The 18,551-nt window shown below is 36.4% G+C and overlaps 1 protein-coding gene across 3 annotated transcripts in view; it reads left to right on the top strand.

Annotated features, from left to right (window-relative positions):
• Window positions 1-18,551, top strand: part of ADGB (androglobin) — a 182,801-nt gene that overhangs the window by 26,448 nt on the left and 137,802 nt on the right. For 2 of the 3 annotated variants that reach the window (XM_079146817.1, XM_079146815.1), the window contains exons 6-9: window positions 576-715; window positions 3,261-3,347; window positions 8,898-9,145; window positions 13,122-13,256. In XM_079146817.1, the coding sequence (XP_079002943.1) occupies window positions 576-715; window positions 3,261-3,347; window positions 8,898-9,145; window positions 13,122-13,256 (610 nt within the window). The remainder of the gene's footprint in view (window positions 1-575; window positions 716-3,260; window positions 3,348-8,897; window positions 9,146-13,121; window positions 13,257-18,551) is intronic. The other variant, XM_079146816.1, reaches the window with a different exon arrangement.

Here is an 18,551-nt window from a genome sequence, read left to right as displayed (position 1 = left end):
AAAAAGCTTTAATTTCAAAATAATTAATGTTATCATTTTGTTTCATACTTTTGTTTCGAAAGTAATATGCATATAGGGAAATATACACTGATTTCATTAAATGAGATAAGAATTTACTTCATGCTAAAATATTAGACTTTTTATTAGGAGTAGGTATAACATGGAAATTAAAGTGTAAGATCAATGAGCACATATCAGAATAAGCCATAATTATTAGTCATATTGGAAGAATTTATATTATGACTATATAAAGTAAATTATGCCCAAACTTATCTATGGTTGTACAATGTTTTGGTTTTGCTCTTTGAAACATTTTAATTTACTGTACTATGTACTCACAAGCCTTCATAAATGAGGACAATATTGATATGGATATTGATGTGCTATACTTAAATAAAATAATAAGCTAAAATTCTCCACCAACGTATTACTAAAAAACAGTATCTCAGTCTTCGAATATGAGATGCTGACATAAATTTATACAACAGTAAGTAGCAATGTCAGCAGTGTGATAATATATGAGAAAAACTCTACAAATCATTGATGGTATTACGTTCTTTTCTTCTTTATTGTAGGGTTGCTGGAGAAAGATAACTATTGATGATATTATGCCTTTTGATGAAGACAATAATCTATTGCTTCCAGCTTCAACCTGTGAATTTGAACTTTGGCCAATGCTGTTGTCTAAAGCCATCATCAAGCTGGCAAATGTTGAGTATGTAGTGAGAAATTAACCCTCATTATAGACAAACAAAAAGGCATACAAGAGCAATTGTGCATCTGTAGTGAATTGCTTTATTATTTAGAACAGATTTCCTTCTGAATAGTGTGAATTTTCATGTACAAAAACTAATATGCCAAGGCCACTAATTTGACATTTTGGGTAGCCAGCTATCAGACAAAACTTTCTCAAGAAAAATACTAAAAAATATTTAATTCCAGACTATAAATGGAAAATGAATCCTGAAAAATAGAGTTTCCATTTAATGGAAGAAAGAAACTGTTTTGGAGGGGGACATACTGGTTCATCTAAATACTGAATAGTATATACAGGGATTTGATTAAAGTTCTAAGCTGTGTCCACGCAGCAACAACTTACACGACTTGAAAAACCCAGACTTTTCAGAACCACACCAGTGTGCTCCTCATGCTTTGGGAACACTGGTCACTTAAAACATTCTCGATGAGAATGACTCATATTTGCTTCCATGTGCGTGCAAAACTGGCTTTTGTCTTTTATGCCTGTGTGACTTGTGTGCCCAAGATAGCATGAGGCATGTCTGCTGTCTTCTATAGAGAGTCATTCTGTCCTGGTCAGAGCAGAGCAATTCACAATGCAAAAATGAAAACAAGATAAAAGAAAGGAAAAAGAAAAAAGAAAAGAGTGTAGGTGCTTGAACTGGTAATGCAGGGCGACTTTTCGTCCTTGCTCAGTGGGAGAATCCTCACGCTGCAGGAGCCTGACTCTCACACCCCTGCAGCAGCGTGGCCTAGCAACTCGGAATTCAACAGAGTACACCCACATGGTCCACAGACCATGGCAGCGATTTGCTTGAAGCACAGCCCCCTCCCTTTTGGTAATAAACATAGCAGTGTTAGTCAGAAGCCAGGTCTGCTTTGTGAGAATTTTCTTTTGGCTCAGCTTCCTTTTCTGTCTCCCAAGGCTACAAAACAAAAACCGCCCTTCCTACTGCCATTCTCTCCATGTCTCTTTTCTCTTTCTAACCCTCAATTTTCTATTGAAAATTTGTTTTACCCAGCATTTGGCCCTAATTTCAAGGATTTTTTTTTTTTTAAGGTAGATGAATACCAACTAAGGATACTTACTGGTAGAAACTGTGTTTATTTGGAAATAATCATAAGGGTGGTGATGCTTCCAATGGTCCTAATTCTCAGACCTTGGAGTTCTGAGAATTGGAACTGCAAGGCCAGGAGGCATGAAGTGCACAATCTGGGTTGACTGGAGGGGCATTTTGTCATCCTTAAAGCTGTAGCTCAGTAGCATGGAACAGGAATGTGAGTAGTAAGTGTTATTATCACTTAAAGAAAATGAGCAAATCCAGCTTGAAAGTAAAAGACCAAGCTAAGTGGAATACATTTCTTGGATTTCTAGTGGAAACCTGCCCTACGTGGTATGATTTATTTTTCTATAAATTTATTTTTAAATTTCATATTTCTAAATTATACAGAATTTATTTTTCTATAAATTCTCAGATTTTTAAATGCTATGTAGAGATAGTTTCCATATGAGGTTTGGCTTTCTACATTTAAAATCTAATGATAGTAGATATTTAAATATCAAGGTGGAACATGGAAAGAAAAGAACATTGTTTCTATAAGGTTGACAGTCAATTCATAAATGAAATCACCCAAAAAGGAGTTCAGGGTAGGCTTTGTGAACTTTATGAACAGATATATGTGTTATCTTTGGGATACATAGACACATAAAGATTCATAATCCATACACAACAAACCTATGCAAATTTATACATACTGCTAAATATGACTCAGACAAAAGGATTCCTTTCTGAAGAAAAGGACATGGGTGTTGATAGTGCCATCAATACCACCATTGATGTACGGTGCACAGCTGTGACTCCTGGGTGGTATGGCATTTTTCTATGAATGGAAATAGTATAAACACCTCCAAAAATATAAATAAAGAAAGGAACCAATGAGAAGAGTGTTACTTGGTTAAACACTTCCTCTGACTTTCCGTTACTCTGGAAGGTCCATTCTTTTGTACAGGGTGGACCAGATGTCTTTGGTTTCTCTACAGTTATCTCAGGAATTCATTAAGAACTTCTGATGCCGGTCTTGACCTGCCATGGACGAGACTGACTTAACACACAGTCTTATAGGCCACTTACTGAATCGAAACCATGAAAATCCCCTGCTCTTTTCTCAAAAGGGCAACATGATCATATATTTAAAATATAAAATGGGTTATATGCTTTGTATATTATATATTTCATAAAAGTTTCATGTATATGACATTAATATTAATTTTAGATCTTTTAAAAATGCAGCTTATGTGCATGCTTTGCACATATATTTCACATTTTACCATTGGGGCATTCTTAGGGTTTGAATGAATCATCTGACTGTTGAGAAAGTGTTTTCTTGTACTGTAATGTATAACCAGTTTGATCCCCCTATGTTGATTATCATGCTGCTGGTTAGTAGTGATTCTAGTTCTTATATATTCTTCTGTGTTTCCGAATTTTGGTAAGTATAACATGATGTGTTTTCTCTTTTAGCATCCATGTAGCTCAAAGACGAGAACTGGGAGAGTTCACAGTTATTCACGCGCTCACAGGGTGGCTACCGGAAGTCATTTCTCTTCAGTAAGTTTGAGCATTAAGTTGCTCAGATCTAGTTTTTCTTTCTTCCTAAGATGTCTTTAAAGTATTCTTAATCATTTAGAAAATTTCAAAAAAGTTTGTTTTACATACGTGAGAATAACATTTTATAGTGTGATGTAAAACTCATTGGGTATTTCAGGGTAAATTCTGCTTCATTAAATAGAAGCATAACCCCCTCAGATTCTGAGTTGAAACTGACCCCTGGAACAAAACACACATCAATAATAATAACAATAATAATAATAAACGTAGAAGCTCATTGACATGAATATTTCACATGTAAATGGAAGACACTGGAGGAAAGCGTAGTTTTAAAAGAGGTGGTTTTGAATTTCAGTCTGTTCAGTATCATCAGTAAAGAAGAGTAACTTTTTAAAGAATCAACATGAAAAATGAAAGACTTTCAGTCTCCACAGTGGTAACTTGTGAAAGGTAAATAAAAGTTGGAACAGGCATTAAAGTTATTAACATAGATTCCTCTGATACTATCTTCAGAAAGATATAGTTCACCATTACCTTCAGTGGCTAACTTCTGTTCTTCCTGGTAGACAAGAGAGTGAGGAGGTAGGATACATTTTGTCTTTGCAAATTTAAGATCTGCTTTTAGGAAAATAGAAGGAATACAGAGTACTTGCCAGTTATCTGCTGCTTCTTAGTTGTGATAGTCTTCAGCTGACCCTCCTTGATGAGTAATTTCCCTGAAGGAAAGCTGATCTTTGGTTGTATCTTAGGAAGAAGTCAAAATGGTATCTTTTCAGATCCCTTTTCCAATATCCAAAAGATTTCCTGATGTAGTATGAATCATGTCAGTGAGAGAAGTAGAGAGAGAATGGAATTAAAAGACTACGGACTTCTCTCAAGCTTTTTTTATTTTTTATTTTTGTAGCTGTTGATGGACAGAATGCCTTTATTTTATTTGTTTATTTTTACGTGGTGCTAAGGGTCGAACCCAGAGCCTCACACATGCTAGGCAAGTGCTCTGCCACTGAGCTACAGCCCCAGCCCCTTTAAAGTTTTACTTCTAGTGTTGATGGATTGCTAAGAGGAAAATCATAAGTGAATATTTAAGACATTCATATACTTTCATAATTATAAAGATACCACATGAATTATAATTGTTGACAAAATGTCTATGAAAGCGACATAAAGGAAAAAAAAACTTGAGCTTTGGAGTTTGAACTATATAGTAAGACTTACATTCTTACACTTCCAGTTTCAAGCTATGTGAATCTTGCAAGTAATAAAACTTCTTAGGGCCTCATCTGTAAAATGGGAGATCATATGATCTACTTTGCCTGATATACTGAAGATTGAGTAGGTGAAAGAAAAGGCAGCTACTCATAAAGAATTAGTTAGTGTATGACCTAATTATTCAAAATGTCTTGTCCATCTTTAGTGACTTTCACTAGATTATTTAATATTACCTAGAAGTATACTTGGTAATTAATAATCAACGTTTGGAAACAGGTTGAATAAGTGAGAATAAGACTCACCCAGACAATCAAATGCATCAATTTTCTTCTAAATACAACTAGAAAGCAAAAGATACACACTTTGATCTACTATGTCATAATTAGTTGAATTTTTCATATGAAGTTTCTGCCATAATATCCAAGTAATTCTGCTTTACGATTATACTGTATATTTAAAAAGTTAATTCACATATCTGCATTTTCTAATTTTAAAAGAAAGAGATATCATGAAGCAGGAGATATACAATTGTCCAGAAATGTTTAAATTGAAACTTGGGAGCAGATACCATCTGCAATGAGGGCAGGGGCGGGCCAGGTGAGGTTTTATGGACAAGGTTGTGACTTGATCTGAGCGGTTGGATGAGAAGAAGGAAGGAGAGAGGATGAAAAACAAGAGAACAATGTGAGCAAAGGCCACGGTATGCTCAGGAGTAGAACATCTGTGTTAAGAAGAAATTGAAAATTGGTTACTCCTCTTCATGTTTCATGCAAGTCAAGGAGAAGTAGGGTGCCAATGCTTCAAATTTGTATTGACTGCATTTATTCCAACGTGAGAATCAGTAAGGGTGAAAGTGGTTGTAGCAACTCAATCAGAAAAGTCCTTCCCTTCTACTCTCCTGTGTGAACACCAAAGGGAGACCCTGCCCTATTTGTAATTTTTGACGTTTTCTCTCATAATTTTTCCTACTAATAGTAAAGTTTCATCTTTAAAAATAAAAAAAAGAGGAATTGATTCTAATTCTCCATGTAATGACCAAAGCACAATTAAAGACATATCATAGTAGATGCTAGAAATCGGACAATTTCAAATAGAGGGATGACTCATTGGCTCTCTGATAGTGGTCCATCTGGGAATACAGCACTCTGCCACCTCATCTTTAGGTCAAATTGTCCAAGAAGTTCTATGTGTCACTCTGTGGTGACATTTGAACATATCTTCTTCATAGAAAGTATGTTTTATACTGTAGATAGAAAAAATTGACAGCCATATGTGTTTGGGATTCACAAAGATCTTTTTGAATCCTGACTTTATCAAGTGCTCATTGTGTGACCACATGAAATTTACAACCACTTAACCCTCAGTTAGGGTTGTAAAATCCATGTTGCTGAGCTGTAGTGGGATTAAAGGCACAGATAAAATATACTGGAGGCTGCTATGTACTGGGAATCCAGTAAGGACTAGGAGGCAGTTCAGGCGTTTGAGCCACTCACAGGCACACGAGGAACCCTATTCTCTTCAAACCACAGTGCCTCTTACTGATTTTTCACAGAGAATGTCAAATGAATGAGTGATCAGTATACATAGTTATCCTCATAACTCCCAGTGTCTTCTCATTTAACTTTCCTTCCTTCTCCATCATATCACTGAAATGGCTTTTCTTAAAATCAACAAAGACTTTAACATTTTCTAACCTGGTGGTCACATTCACCACCCCTCATTTGCTTAGCATCCCTTTATTTGACTCTCTTGAACAACTTCTTTTGCAACACTTGATTTTCTTGGCTTGCACAAAAACCCCGTGTTTTTCTCCTATCTTATTTGCTGCTCTTTCCCAGCCTTCCTGAATAGTTCCTCCACCACTAAATGATGGCTTGTAACACAGATCCTGTCCCATGACTCTAATAAACAGTTTGCCTAAGATTTTCAAGTTTTCACATCCATGCCTGGTATTTTCTAAACTCTAGACTGTACTTGCACATAATGGCCCAACTGATGTAGCTATTTGAGTATCAAAAGCTGTATCTCAAACTCAGAAGATCCAGAAAGGAACTCTAGATTCTCAGTCTCCCAAACCTGCACTTTTTCTACCATGCCTCTGAGGTCATTGCACCACCATTTGCTTAGTTCTCCAGCTAAAGAAAATTCTAGACGTCTTCCTTGATCACACGACTCCTTGCCTTTCACACGCAGTCCTTCACTGAGCTCTGTCAGCCGCGGCTCTCCACTTGTTCGGAATCTCTTTGTTTTTCTGCCTCTCGATACTACCATCCTAGTTCAGCTCACCATCACAGCTCACAGGAGGAGCCTTCCAACTGGTCCCCCTGGGTCTATTTTACCCTCCTCTAGTGAGTTTTCCACATTGTAATCAGAGTAGTTCTAAAAATATACGCCAGATCGTATCCCTCTTTCTTTTAAACCTTCAAGTGGTTAGCTATGACTCCTGAATGAAGTTTTCAGATCTTCACCTGGTCCTGGCACAACACTGACTCCTACTCAGTCTTGGCCTCTTCCCTGACCCCATCTTCATCTTGGCAAGTATTTATTTATTGGCCACAAATGCCCTGTCCCTGAGGGTCTTTGCATGAGTTGTGGTTTCTTCTGCTGTTGTTTATATTGTTTTCTTTCCCTCTTGTTTTGCCTGGAATGCTCATCCACCAAATGTTTGCTTTGCTGAATATGTCACAAAATTTGAGTCTCACTCACCCCAAATATCACCTCCTCAGACAAGCCTTCTTGACCTTCCAACTTAAATTATTCCTTTAGCAAGTTATGCCATATCCCATCTTTTTCTCACTTCATACTAGAAGTCACTCTCTCAGCTGTATGCACTGGATGTTAAGGTCCATGGGAATAGGGAATAGTGACTCTTTCTTGTCGGACTAAATTTCATGCCTTACGTACTTAGAACAATGACACAGAGTAACTGCATAGAGTCCTTGCATGATAGGAAAGTATTTTAAAAGGTCACTGGATGTGTGTTAAAAGAGTCCTTGGAATTTAGAGCAGAAACGAACAGTTTAATTCCCCCAGAAACTAATATTAAGCTACTTTCAAAGGTATTGAAATTAATGAAGCTGTTTGAGATGGGAAAACCAAGTCAGAGAAGGACGAATGGCAAGACAGTGGGCAAGAACATGGAGTACTAGAGAAGCACTGGATGCTGCATGACTGGATTTCCTGCTGCCGAATTCTAGAGGATGAGGGGGTCTGGGGTGGAGGTAAGCAGGAGCCACGCAGACAAAGCCCTTTCATGGCTTGTTAAGAAAGTTTTGCAGCGTCCTCATAGGGAAAGCATATCCTGCAGGAATTTTAGATGAGAAGATGACCTTACTATTTGTGACTTTGGAAGATGCTAAGAGTCGCCCAACAAATGGCAAGACTGGAGCAAGGAGACTGGCTTGGGCCGAATCCAGAGGGATTTTCTAAGTCCTTCTGCCAAGGAAGTGCTGATGAAAAAGGAGAAAACGCGATCTGCTGCAGGGAGAGAAGATAGAATCAAAGTGACATTGGGTTTATTTGATCAGGATTTTAAGGAGAGAGACTTGGTCATCCTCAGTTTTTAGTGAGTGCTCAGTGGAATGTGGCAGCAGGACATAGTTGTGTCTTCATTGATCTCTTCAGATGGATGTCTCTTAGGTGGTTGCATGCATGAGCCTGGATATCAGAAAAGGGGGTTGAGAGCCAGTGACTCAGGGACTGTATTCTTGTGCAGGCCAACTCATGCCAGGAGTGTTCACTCACCAAGGAAGAGCACGCAGTGGCAGGAACTCACAGAGAAGTCTGGGAAAGTCACTGTAATTGTCAACAGTGAGTGGGAAGGAAGTGTCCAGAGAAGTCTGCAAATTTCTGTGATAACAGAAGAAAAATCAGAAAGAGTAATGTGATAGGAGCTCCAGGGAAGATTTAAAAGAGGAGAGAGTAAGAGCTCTGTTATATTTGATAGTTGAGTCAGAGGAGGACTTTTTGCATGGAAGACCACTTGCTAATCAAATAAATATACATTTTTTTCCCTGTCGTGGTTTCAGCATGCCTGTCTCCCCTGCCAGACTGAGTGATCCTTGAGATGAGCACTATGTTTTCGGTCTCTTAGTATCAGCAAAGCCCAGCACACAGTAGGTGCTAAGTAAAAGCATGTTACATGAATGAATATACGATGGTATATTATGAATTATATATGAATGAATTATATATGAATATATATAATTTTTTTAACTAAAAATTCATGTAATGATGGAAATTACTCTTAGGAAATAGCAAATTGATTTTTCTGTCAATAATTTATTGATATGAAGTGTAAAAACATCATTTGGAAGTTATTGTTGGTGTCTTTTCTCTAAGTCCAGGGTATGTGGACAAAGTTTGGGATCTCTTGAAAGAGATATTGCCAGAGTTTAAGCTGCCAGATGAACTCGGCTCTGAAAGCAAAATAGCAGAGATAGAAAACAAACCAAAAGAACAAGGGAAAGAGACAAAAGATGGCAAAGAAGTCAAAGATGGGAAGGAAGTGAAAGACTCGAAAGAATTCAAAACTGATGGTTCCTTGACGGCTCTCAAACCTCCTGAGAAAAGTGACAAGGTTCCAAAGGGTAAGACATTTTATGTCAAAATGTCATTCAGCATGGACACCATATGTAATTCCCTTATAATATTGTAAAACTAAAGTTTTCTCAATGTCCCTGTCATCCTTAAATGTTGCAAAAACAGCCATGTAATTAATATCTTTCTCTTAGGACTTTAGAATTTATAACAACATTTACCATACATCAATTGTTGCTCCATATTTTGCTTTCCTTAAAATCAAAGGTGATTCTCTTCTTTGATGATGCTAAATTCATGCTGTATTATATAAGGAGAAGCTATTAATATAGGAAGAGGCATCAAATTCTAAATTTTCATCAAACACATCTTTCTACTACATTTTATGCCCAGAGAGATGGACCAAACAGTAAAGGAGAAAACATATCCTGCTTTTTTTCAGGGAATGTGAAATAAGCATGGATTATGTGATGATTTTTCTGATAATTTATTCTAAAGTGGAAGTTCAAATCTGAAGAAAAATAGTTTTGATTTATTTTATGAAGTGCAGGATCATTTCTCTTGTCAAGATGAAAAATATATTGAATATTTTTTTTATTTTGTGTCCTCTAAAACATTTTATATAGCCATGCACATGAATAATAATACTTTTATAGTGAAGTAGAATCAAATCTACTAGAAAATACTCAGCTTTTCTGTGTCTTAGTATTATTTACAATGATCTTTCAAATGTTTGTTTCATAAAATATTGACTTTTATCTTAATTATTCTTTATTACAATCTTGTCCACCAGCATTTCTTCCAGTAAACTGCTTAGAAATTATTACTTTAGATTTTCCTCAAAAATATAAAAAAATTAAGTGTGTACGTGATATCTGTCCACATAGGCCCCTCTTGAAATGATCTCACGTGCATTCATTATGAAAAGAAACAAAGAAGCCTGACTAAATTAATTTTATCCAGTATATTCAAAATTAATTTGCTTCTAGAAGCCATTTCTCATGTGGGGTCATGAATTAACATTCATCCATTCATTATAAAATTCATTCAAAAATATACTGCTTGCTGATTAGAATACCAGCTGGTTCCCAGGAATTGATGGTATGTTGGTAAGCAAAATCAGATGTGAAATCTGCCTTCTAGAACTTACAGTCTAGTGAGAGAGATTGGCATTCATGATGGCAAAAATAGTGTATAACCACATACTAAAATATGAAAGGAAGTAGAGGATCTTTGGCAGTTCAATAGGGTACCTGTACTAGGCAATGCCATCAGGGAAGAATTCTCCAGGAATTTTGAGGATTTGCCTAGAGGAAAATTAGGACTGTGGAGGAAAGAGAACTTCAGGCAGAGGAAATCATGAGTATAAAGATTATGAGGCAGTAGGAGAGATGACGGTGTTTGGAGGAGAAAATGTAGACAATATGTTTAGGAGGAGAGGAAACGAAGAAAGAAGGTAACTCAAGAAGTGTGATCAGATCCAGTGTTACAGACCATGCCAAGATTATTGATCTTTGTCATCAGAGTTACTGACTGCCAGTGGTGAGTTTAGAATAGAGTCACAATCTGATTGCTCTTTCAAATGATTACTGATTTCTGAGGAAAAAATAATCTGTGGGCCGATGTATAAAAACTAACTTGGCGACTATCACATCAGCTCCTAAGATGGCAGCTTGGAATGGGGAGGTAGGTAGCCATAGTGGAGAAGCAGATGAGGTGATATTTAAGAAGTAAAAAATGGCAGCACTTAGCAAGGACAACTTGGAAATTTTTGAATTTCAAAGCTGAATAGATGGTAGAACCTATTAGAAGAGAGCACAAATGATTTTGAATATATTGAATTTGAAATGCCTTTAAGACAATCAAGTGAATTTTTTTATATTGAGCTCAAGGCTGGTGATGTGCATTTGGGAGTCATTGACAAGTGCACTCTAAGACCACAGATGATATTTCACAGGAGAGAGTATAGTGTGAGAAGACTAGGGAGGCTGGACTTGAAACCCCTGCATGTCTGAGAGCTTGGTACCAAACGATGAGCTGCCCAATGAGACTAAGGAGTGGCCAAGAAGCAGGGAAAACCCAATCAGATCATGTTGGCACTGAAGTCAGAGGGGAGAACAACATTCAAGAATCAGAATTATTAGGAGGACTTAATGTTTTTCCATTAGATGTTGTGATGGGAAGGTTGTCAGACACTGGGGACTGATGGGAATGGAGTATGTAGTGGAGGCAATTAAGAAGTAAATGGGAAATAACATAATCTATGGACAAGCTGGGAGAAGTTTGGTCTTGAAGAACAAGAGAGCCACAGAGTGGAACTGACAGGGAATGATGTGGGACCCAGACAGAGTATATATTTGTTCACCTAATAAGGGAGAAATAGTGGTTTTAAGTGACAATTGGGAAGATACAGCAGAGATGACCACAACAGTGTACCTTTCCCGAGAGGCGCGAGGAGTAGGATCCACATTCCAAGCGGAGGGATTGTCCCCTGCCCCCCAGAAAGAGTAATGGCCCTTCCATTCTGATGGGTGGACACAGGTCATGTGGGGACAGGGAGGTTGGATACAGATGTGGGTGAGTGAACAGGTTTGGTAGAGAGAAGTTAAGGATTTCTGACCAAAAAACTTCTCCTTTCTCTATTAATAGGAAGCTTAGCTCTGAACTGAGAGTGAGGTAGAGATGGAAAGTGTAGAGTCCTGGAGATTGAATTGATGTGGAGAGGTTTGTAGAATGAGGGGTTTGTAGAATAATTTCAGGCAGGACTCAGCTGACAAGTTTATTTAGAATAGGGTTTTGCCCAATGATTGGAATTAAATGGAAGAGAAACAACAACTACTTAGAGAATTTGCCAAAAACACGTTTTGGTAAATACTGTTACGTATTATCCAAATTTCTACATGAAACAGCTTATCTTTTCTATTTATCATTTTCATCAGATAGTAGACTATTTTTAAATAATAAATTTAGAGGAGGAGTCTGAAGACTGTTAAAGTCCAATTTTAAAATCATAAATAAAATCACAAACCGCTACATCAAATTTGTCATGTTCATTTAAGTTAACTTTTATACGAAATCCACAAAATGAAAGTTTGATAACACATTTTTGTACTGAAGTTTCCCAGTTAAATATTTCTTACTATCTTTGAAGTTAGGGTTTTCCTCACTTTCCTATCGAACATAGGTGTTAAATCTGTTAAAGCTGAGAAACGAAACAGGTTTACTTTGGATGCCAAGGAACTTTATAAAGTTTTTAATACCATCATTTTTAATTTATGCAAAGTTTTCAGAAAATGAACAATGTGACCGATGGTGATTATAAATTTTGTAGATGATACAGAGAATGAAATGGCCAAAATCTGAAATTTCTGATTTAGAATTGGAAGGGATTATGAATAAAAAAATCTGAGAGAAAAATTTGATTTTACATTAAAGGAGCACATGTTTCTAGAGATGTGTTTAGACTTAAGAATTCAAATGGTGGGGCTATTTCTGGGCCCACAGGCTTTATAACATGCCATGCTGGCAAAGGGAGGTTGGTTTGTGGGTGTTGGTTTGTCCCACAAAGAGATATTTTTGGGACAAAACTTGTTTCTTTGAGATGAAGGCCCCAGATAAGATTCAGAGGGCTCCACAGTCAGTACTGAACCCTCACCCCATCCTTTGGTGCTTTTTGTTCTCATTTTTTAATTGGAAAAATTAACTTGGCACTCTAATTTTATACAAATAAAAAACTTCAAATGATGATCTCCATGAAACACAAAATTATGTATAATACTTTAGTTACTATGCATAACAATAAGCAATGTTGTGTATCTTTCTTTGTGTATGAGTCAATTTTCAAAAATTTCTCTGGCTTGATTGTGATGTTTCTAATTAAAGGAGATTAAATTTGGGGGAAATTGTGACCATCATTTTACATTTAAAAACTACAATGGTTCTGGTCTTTTTTACACAATGACTAATAAATGTAGCTTGAGGTTTACTAGTTAAAAGATTTATCATGATTTTGTTTTAATACATTAGAGAAAACAGATGCGAAAGATCTTGGGAAGAAAAAAAATAAAGATGGAGAAAAGGAAAAGGAAAAATTCAAATTTTCAATTCATGGCTCAAGACCCTCGTCAGATGTACAGTATTCCATGCAGTCCCTCTCCGATTGTAAGCTCTTAGTCTCAGAATGCTCTTTATTTTAGTCGTTTCCTAAAATGCTGGAAAATGTTGAAGCATAGAAATATCTCTTCTGTTTTAAATATCTCAATAAGCTTGTTGGGCTTTTCTCATAAATGTTGGGTCCTCGATGTAAAGGACAGCTGTGCCCACCACAGCCAGGTCCTTGGTAGAAGACAGATCCTAGCTTGTCCAAGTTCTTCTGGCATGGCAGTCCAAAGAGAAGCAGCCACATGTGGGTATTTCTCTGAAAAATGCTTAAGAGTCTAAATTTATCGTCCAGTTCCAAGTAAATTTGCAGTTCCTCGCTTAGTAACATGCAAATTATAGAAAAAGTGTTCGTGTAACTCTTTGCTCACGGTGGCCCTCCAGCTCTTCCACTGTTTCAGAAAATAACTAATGAAGCCCCTGCTTCATCTGCTAATGAAGCAGATGGCCTATTTACATCATGATATTGACAACCATACTTTTCTTGTGTATCACATTGTGACTGGACAAATGTAGGAGATCTATAGAGTCTCATTGTATAAAGATCATGCCTTCTTAGCAAAATGCTCAGGTTTCTGTCTGCTACTTAAAATCCTACTGCACCTCTCTTATTTTAGTTAATATATTTCCAACTTGGACTTACAGATGGTTCCAAAGATCCTGGATCAGTGCACCTTTATCCTCTGAACCACCTAAAACAATCTAGTACAACAGCTTCTAATGACAGCATATACTGTAAGAAATTGCACTTCAGACTGTTCGAGAGGAGATTTCAACCTCTCTTTTGTGACTCTCAATTTTCAGCTCATCCTTCATTACATGGTTGAAAACATGTCCTTTGCCCCCAGCACTGTGCTTTATCTGATTTATTTTCATTTTGTCTTCTTCCTTAATATATTATAATGATTTCTATGAGAACGCTTTAATAATTATGGCCTCTGATTTTTTACTAAAACAAGCCCAGTGGTGTGGTAGAGAAAACAGTCACTAGTTACCCCATCTTTAATTCTACATTAAAATTTGTTTTCTTGTATTGATGCCTTAAGTAATATTTTCTGACAGTGGGAAACATCACATTATCAAAGTTCATCTTTGTACAAATGGCTAAAATTTGCTCTGAGTATCTTTCTTTGTGAAAATGAAGGTAAAGGTGCCTGTTTTCCATTGGACCACAGTTGAGGTCATGTCAACATACAGAATGTGGTTGTGATTTGGACTGTGGAGCCACTGCCTGAGTCAGATCATTCACGGAAGGTGTGAGCACCAGGCAAGCGATGGAGCCTCCTTAAAATCAGAATTATTCTCCGTATATCAGTAGCATGGTATCTGTGAGGGCTTCTCTGAGAATTAAATTCTAAAGTCCAAGTAGCATGCTTAGTACATGTGGGTAAAGCTACATTTTACTATACTTATCGCTGAAGTGTTTGTTAACTCTGAAATGTGTATAAGACAAGATACCGTGTTAAAATGAATTCTACAGGATTGCATCTACCATAAATAAAAGAGAGTGGCCATATGAACTTCCTTCTCCCACACAGTTAAATGTAAGTAGATTGGGGGGTGGTATTGTTAAAATTCATTCCCTTCAATCAGCTATTTTTGGTTTTACTTATAAGACATTATGCAGGGACCCTGAGCATTCAAAAGGTAGCCAACTTACAATTCAAACTCTATGAGAAAAAAATAACATGACATTTATATTATTTATATTTCAACTAACAGTGTAATATGTTATAGGTAACTGAGAAATCATGAAAAACATGAAGGACCCCTATTTTATTGATTTTTCCAAAAGTAGCTCATTTATCACAGATGTCATTATAATAAGATGGCACTCAAAGTTTTAAAATGCTGTAAAGAATATATAGTTTTGAGGTGTTAGAAATCATGTAGATGTTTATTCATGTTTACACAAATAGGTATATATTACATTTATATATCTAATACATACCCTAATAACTTTATGTGGTATTTAAGATTTTTAAATTTTGTTATTTTAGAGCAAATGTATTCATTAAGGTAACTAACAATATTTCTAAACAATATTTCTAAATTACATAAAATCAAAGATCTGTGTTAATGATTGACAAGAAGCTCTTTTCTAAATGGTGTTTGAAACACTCAGCCTCCTTATTTCTTATGTCTCTGACAACGTCAACAACATGGATTCTGAATTTCTATACCAGAAGAAGGAGAAAAACCTAGAACTCTGCAGGTGTGCATTTTTAGGGGCAGAACTAACTGTATCATGCATGGCAAGTGACCACCTTCTGACTATGATAGAAGTCCATGGCTCACCTAACTCTAAGGGCAGTCAGGAAATAGAGTTTAGCTGAATGTTTTGGAGAAAGAGGGAACCACTTGGTGGAAAACCATCAATCATCATCACATTCCATTTCCTTGATCACCAGGTGTCCATATATCACTCTTCTTCCCACATATATAATATGTTCAACCCCTACCAACTAAATTGGTATTTAGTAATTTCATCTAGTTCAAAGTCCAGGATCTCCAAGTCATGTGCTTATACACAAGTGCTTCTACCCATGCCCATGTGTGTCCACCCCCATAGCTAATGTGTTGGTGAAGAGGGACAGAAGAACTGCAATATAAGCTTCCACCAAGAAAAAAGGAGAATAGGAGCCATATTATAGTTACTGACCATTAGCAACTATAAAACTCTGGGGAGAGGACCCTGTGCAGACCTCTGCCCTGGCACAGGGGGCAGCTTCTTGGCACTGACTCTATTCTCTTGGAGGAATTCTAAATGAAGTGTAAGCTGGCTTTGTGAACCCAGGGAGCAGAGCGCTGTTCCAGAGTTCACACTGATAATATTACCAGCTTTAAAATTTGTTGAACACTTATTCTCTAAATGACTGAATTTAAAATATAACTTAAAAGGACAATTGAATTCAAATTGTAACATTAATTTAAAACACTGAAGCTCTAGAAAAACAAGTAAATCAGACCATTCTAATATTTGAGAAGTATCAGAAATAGTAGAGCTTTGAATTCCAAAGTGAACTTATTAATTACAAGATAACTTAGAATTTGTTTAGTAATGTAAAATAGCTCAATAACATGGTAACTTTAAAAAATTTTATTTCGATCAGTAAGATTAGAATATGTCTTGCTGAATAGTAAGGCTGAATATTTTCTGACTGTGAGAGAAATTGTGTTGGCTGTTCATAACTTCATTTTCCTTCTGAGAACATAGTTATGCTGTACTTTACCAGCCTCTGTTGAAGTAAGATGTGGCCAGTGACTGGGTTCTACCCATGGCACAGGAACAGAAGCAATGTGCACCACTTATGTACCAGTTGACTGCTGAAATACTCCTGTGCGAAGTTCCCCTTTGCTCACTTGGTGTGGTTAAGGATATAGTGTTGAAGATGGCAGAACCAGGATGGGGAACAACAGGGAGCCGTGAAGCACTGCTTGCAATCTACCTATGGATGAGTCATGTCCATGTGAAATGCTTACCATCGCGCGAGGCTTCAATAAAAGCTAGCCATTATAAAAAGTTGACTTCATATGCCACTGAAAAAAAGATTTATAATCTTAGACAAATATCCCTTAGGGATTCGCAGTAGTCATGTAGTAAATTGGAGTTCGTTCACTGTGAATCATTGTTTCAAGGCTGAAATTGTTATTTATTAAGGCAGTGAATATTTAGCATTAAAATGAAATGAATGATAAAAGTGATACTTAAGCAATCTTACATATTTTATAGCAGAGCCTACTGAAATGTAGGGAATAAGAAGAGGTGCATTAAATTGCAACATCAAAATTATACCAATGTGGCAAAATCCTCCTAAGCAATGAAATACATGTAATTAGCCAGGCAGTTTTAGAACATGCACGACTCATAAAGACTGTAAAAATATTTTAAGGCAGTTTTAGAGGTTAGGATTTTAAATGTCATCTCTTTATCCTAAAGTGGGTCTTTTTTCCCCCTTAAATTTCTTCATCAATTATTAGACTTGATTGTATACATTAGTTTCAATTCCTTGAAGCACTACTTCGACATCTGGAAAGATAAATAAGAACATTCTGTGGTCTATGAAATGAATTGTTCTTTAAAAGATGCAGAGCTCCTGGATCCAAATATTTGCCTCTAAGATCTTCTGAAAGTACTTTTTTTCCCTAATGATATAAGAAATTAGTATTATGGAATCAGATACATATTTACAGAGAGATAATGGACCAAATATGAATTGTCTGAGACTTTACAAATACCTTTATCTTTTTTCATTAATGGACTCTTTTGAGAATCTTATGAAAATTATGAACCTTCTCTCTTTTCCTAAATACTTAGTGCCATTGTTAATGCGTCCCCCAAAGATCATGATTTGGAAACTTGATCACTATGCAGCAGTTTAAGGAGGTGAGGCTTAATGAGAAGTGATTTAGGCCATGAGGGTGGAGCAGATGGATTAATGGCATTATTGCAGAAGTGGGCGGGTGGTCGCAAGACTACCCTGCAAGGGGAGTTTGGCCCTCTTTTCTCTCTAATCCTGTCTTTGCCCTTATGCTTTTGCCATGGGATATTACAGCAAAAAGACAATCACTGTACGTCAATTCCTCCATCTTAGACTGCCCAGCCCCTGAACTGTGAAGGAATCAATTTTTGTTGTTTACAAATTACCCAGTTTCAGGTATTCTGCTGTAGAAGCATAAAAACAAAGCAAGACACTTAGTATGTACACAAAAGTGCTGTTTTACATATTTGGGGACTTTCTGGGACTGGAATCCCTTTTATAAGATGTAACATTTTAGCTCAAAATATCCTATTTTTGTTACATTGCTACCCAGAATTTATAAGTTAGTGATAAGATGATAGCCCCAACACTGCAATACCAGTATTTATAAGCAACTTCAATTTGATTTGTTTGGGCCATGATATACTGCTTATCAAATATTTAGAAGTTTACCCCTGAATAAATGCTGATGTTTTTAATAGTTTCACATCAAACATTGCAATCCCATTAAAAGGTTATTGTCAGAGAATTTAAAGCATATTTTTTTGTCATCAACATTATTAATAGCTATGTGTTTACACCATATTCTTTACCCCATATTTCTAAAGTTATTTTTTTCTATGACCTAATTTAGAATTCCCATGTTTCCATAGATTTTATTATGCAATACTATAAAATCAATGGGAGATGTTCTCTCAAAATACTAGAATCTTTATCAAACTTTATTTTAATATGGTAAAGAGTCTAGAAGCGTGAATGACATTAAAGGTCATTCCTAAATATTAAATACTTAGCTTTAAGAAATTTTAGGAAAGAC

This window comes from Sciurus vulgaris, assembly GCF_902686455.1.
Source record: "Sciurus vulgaris genome assembly, chromosome: 7".
Classification (NCBI taxonomy): domain Eukaryota; kingdom Metazoa; phylum Chordata; class Mammalia; order Rodentia; family Sciuridae; genus Sciurus; species Sciurus vulgaris.
This window is presented reverse-complemented; position numbering and strand designations above follow the sequence as displayed.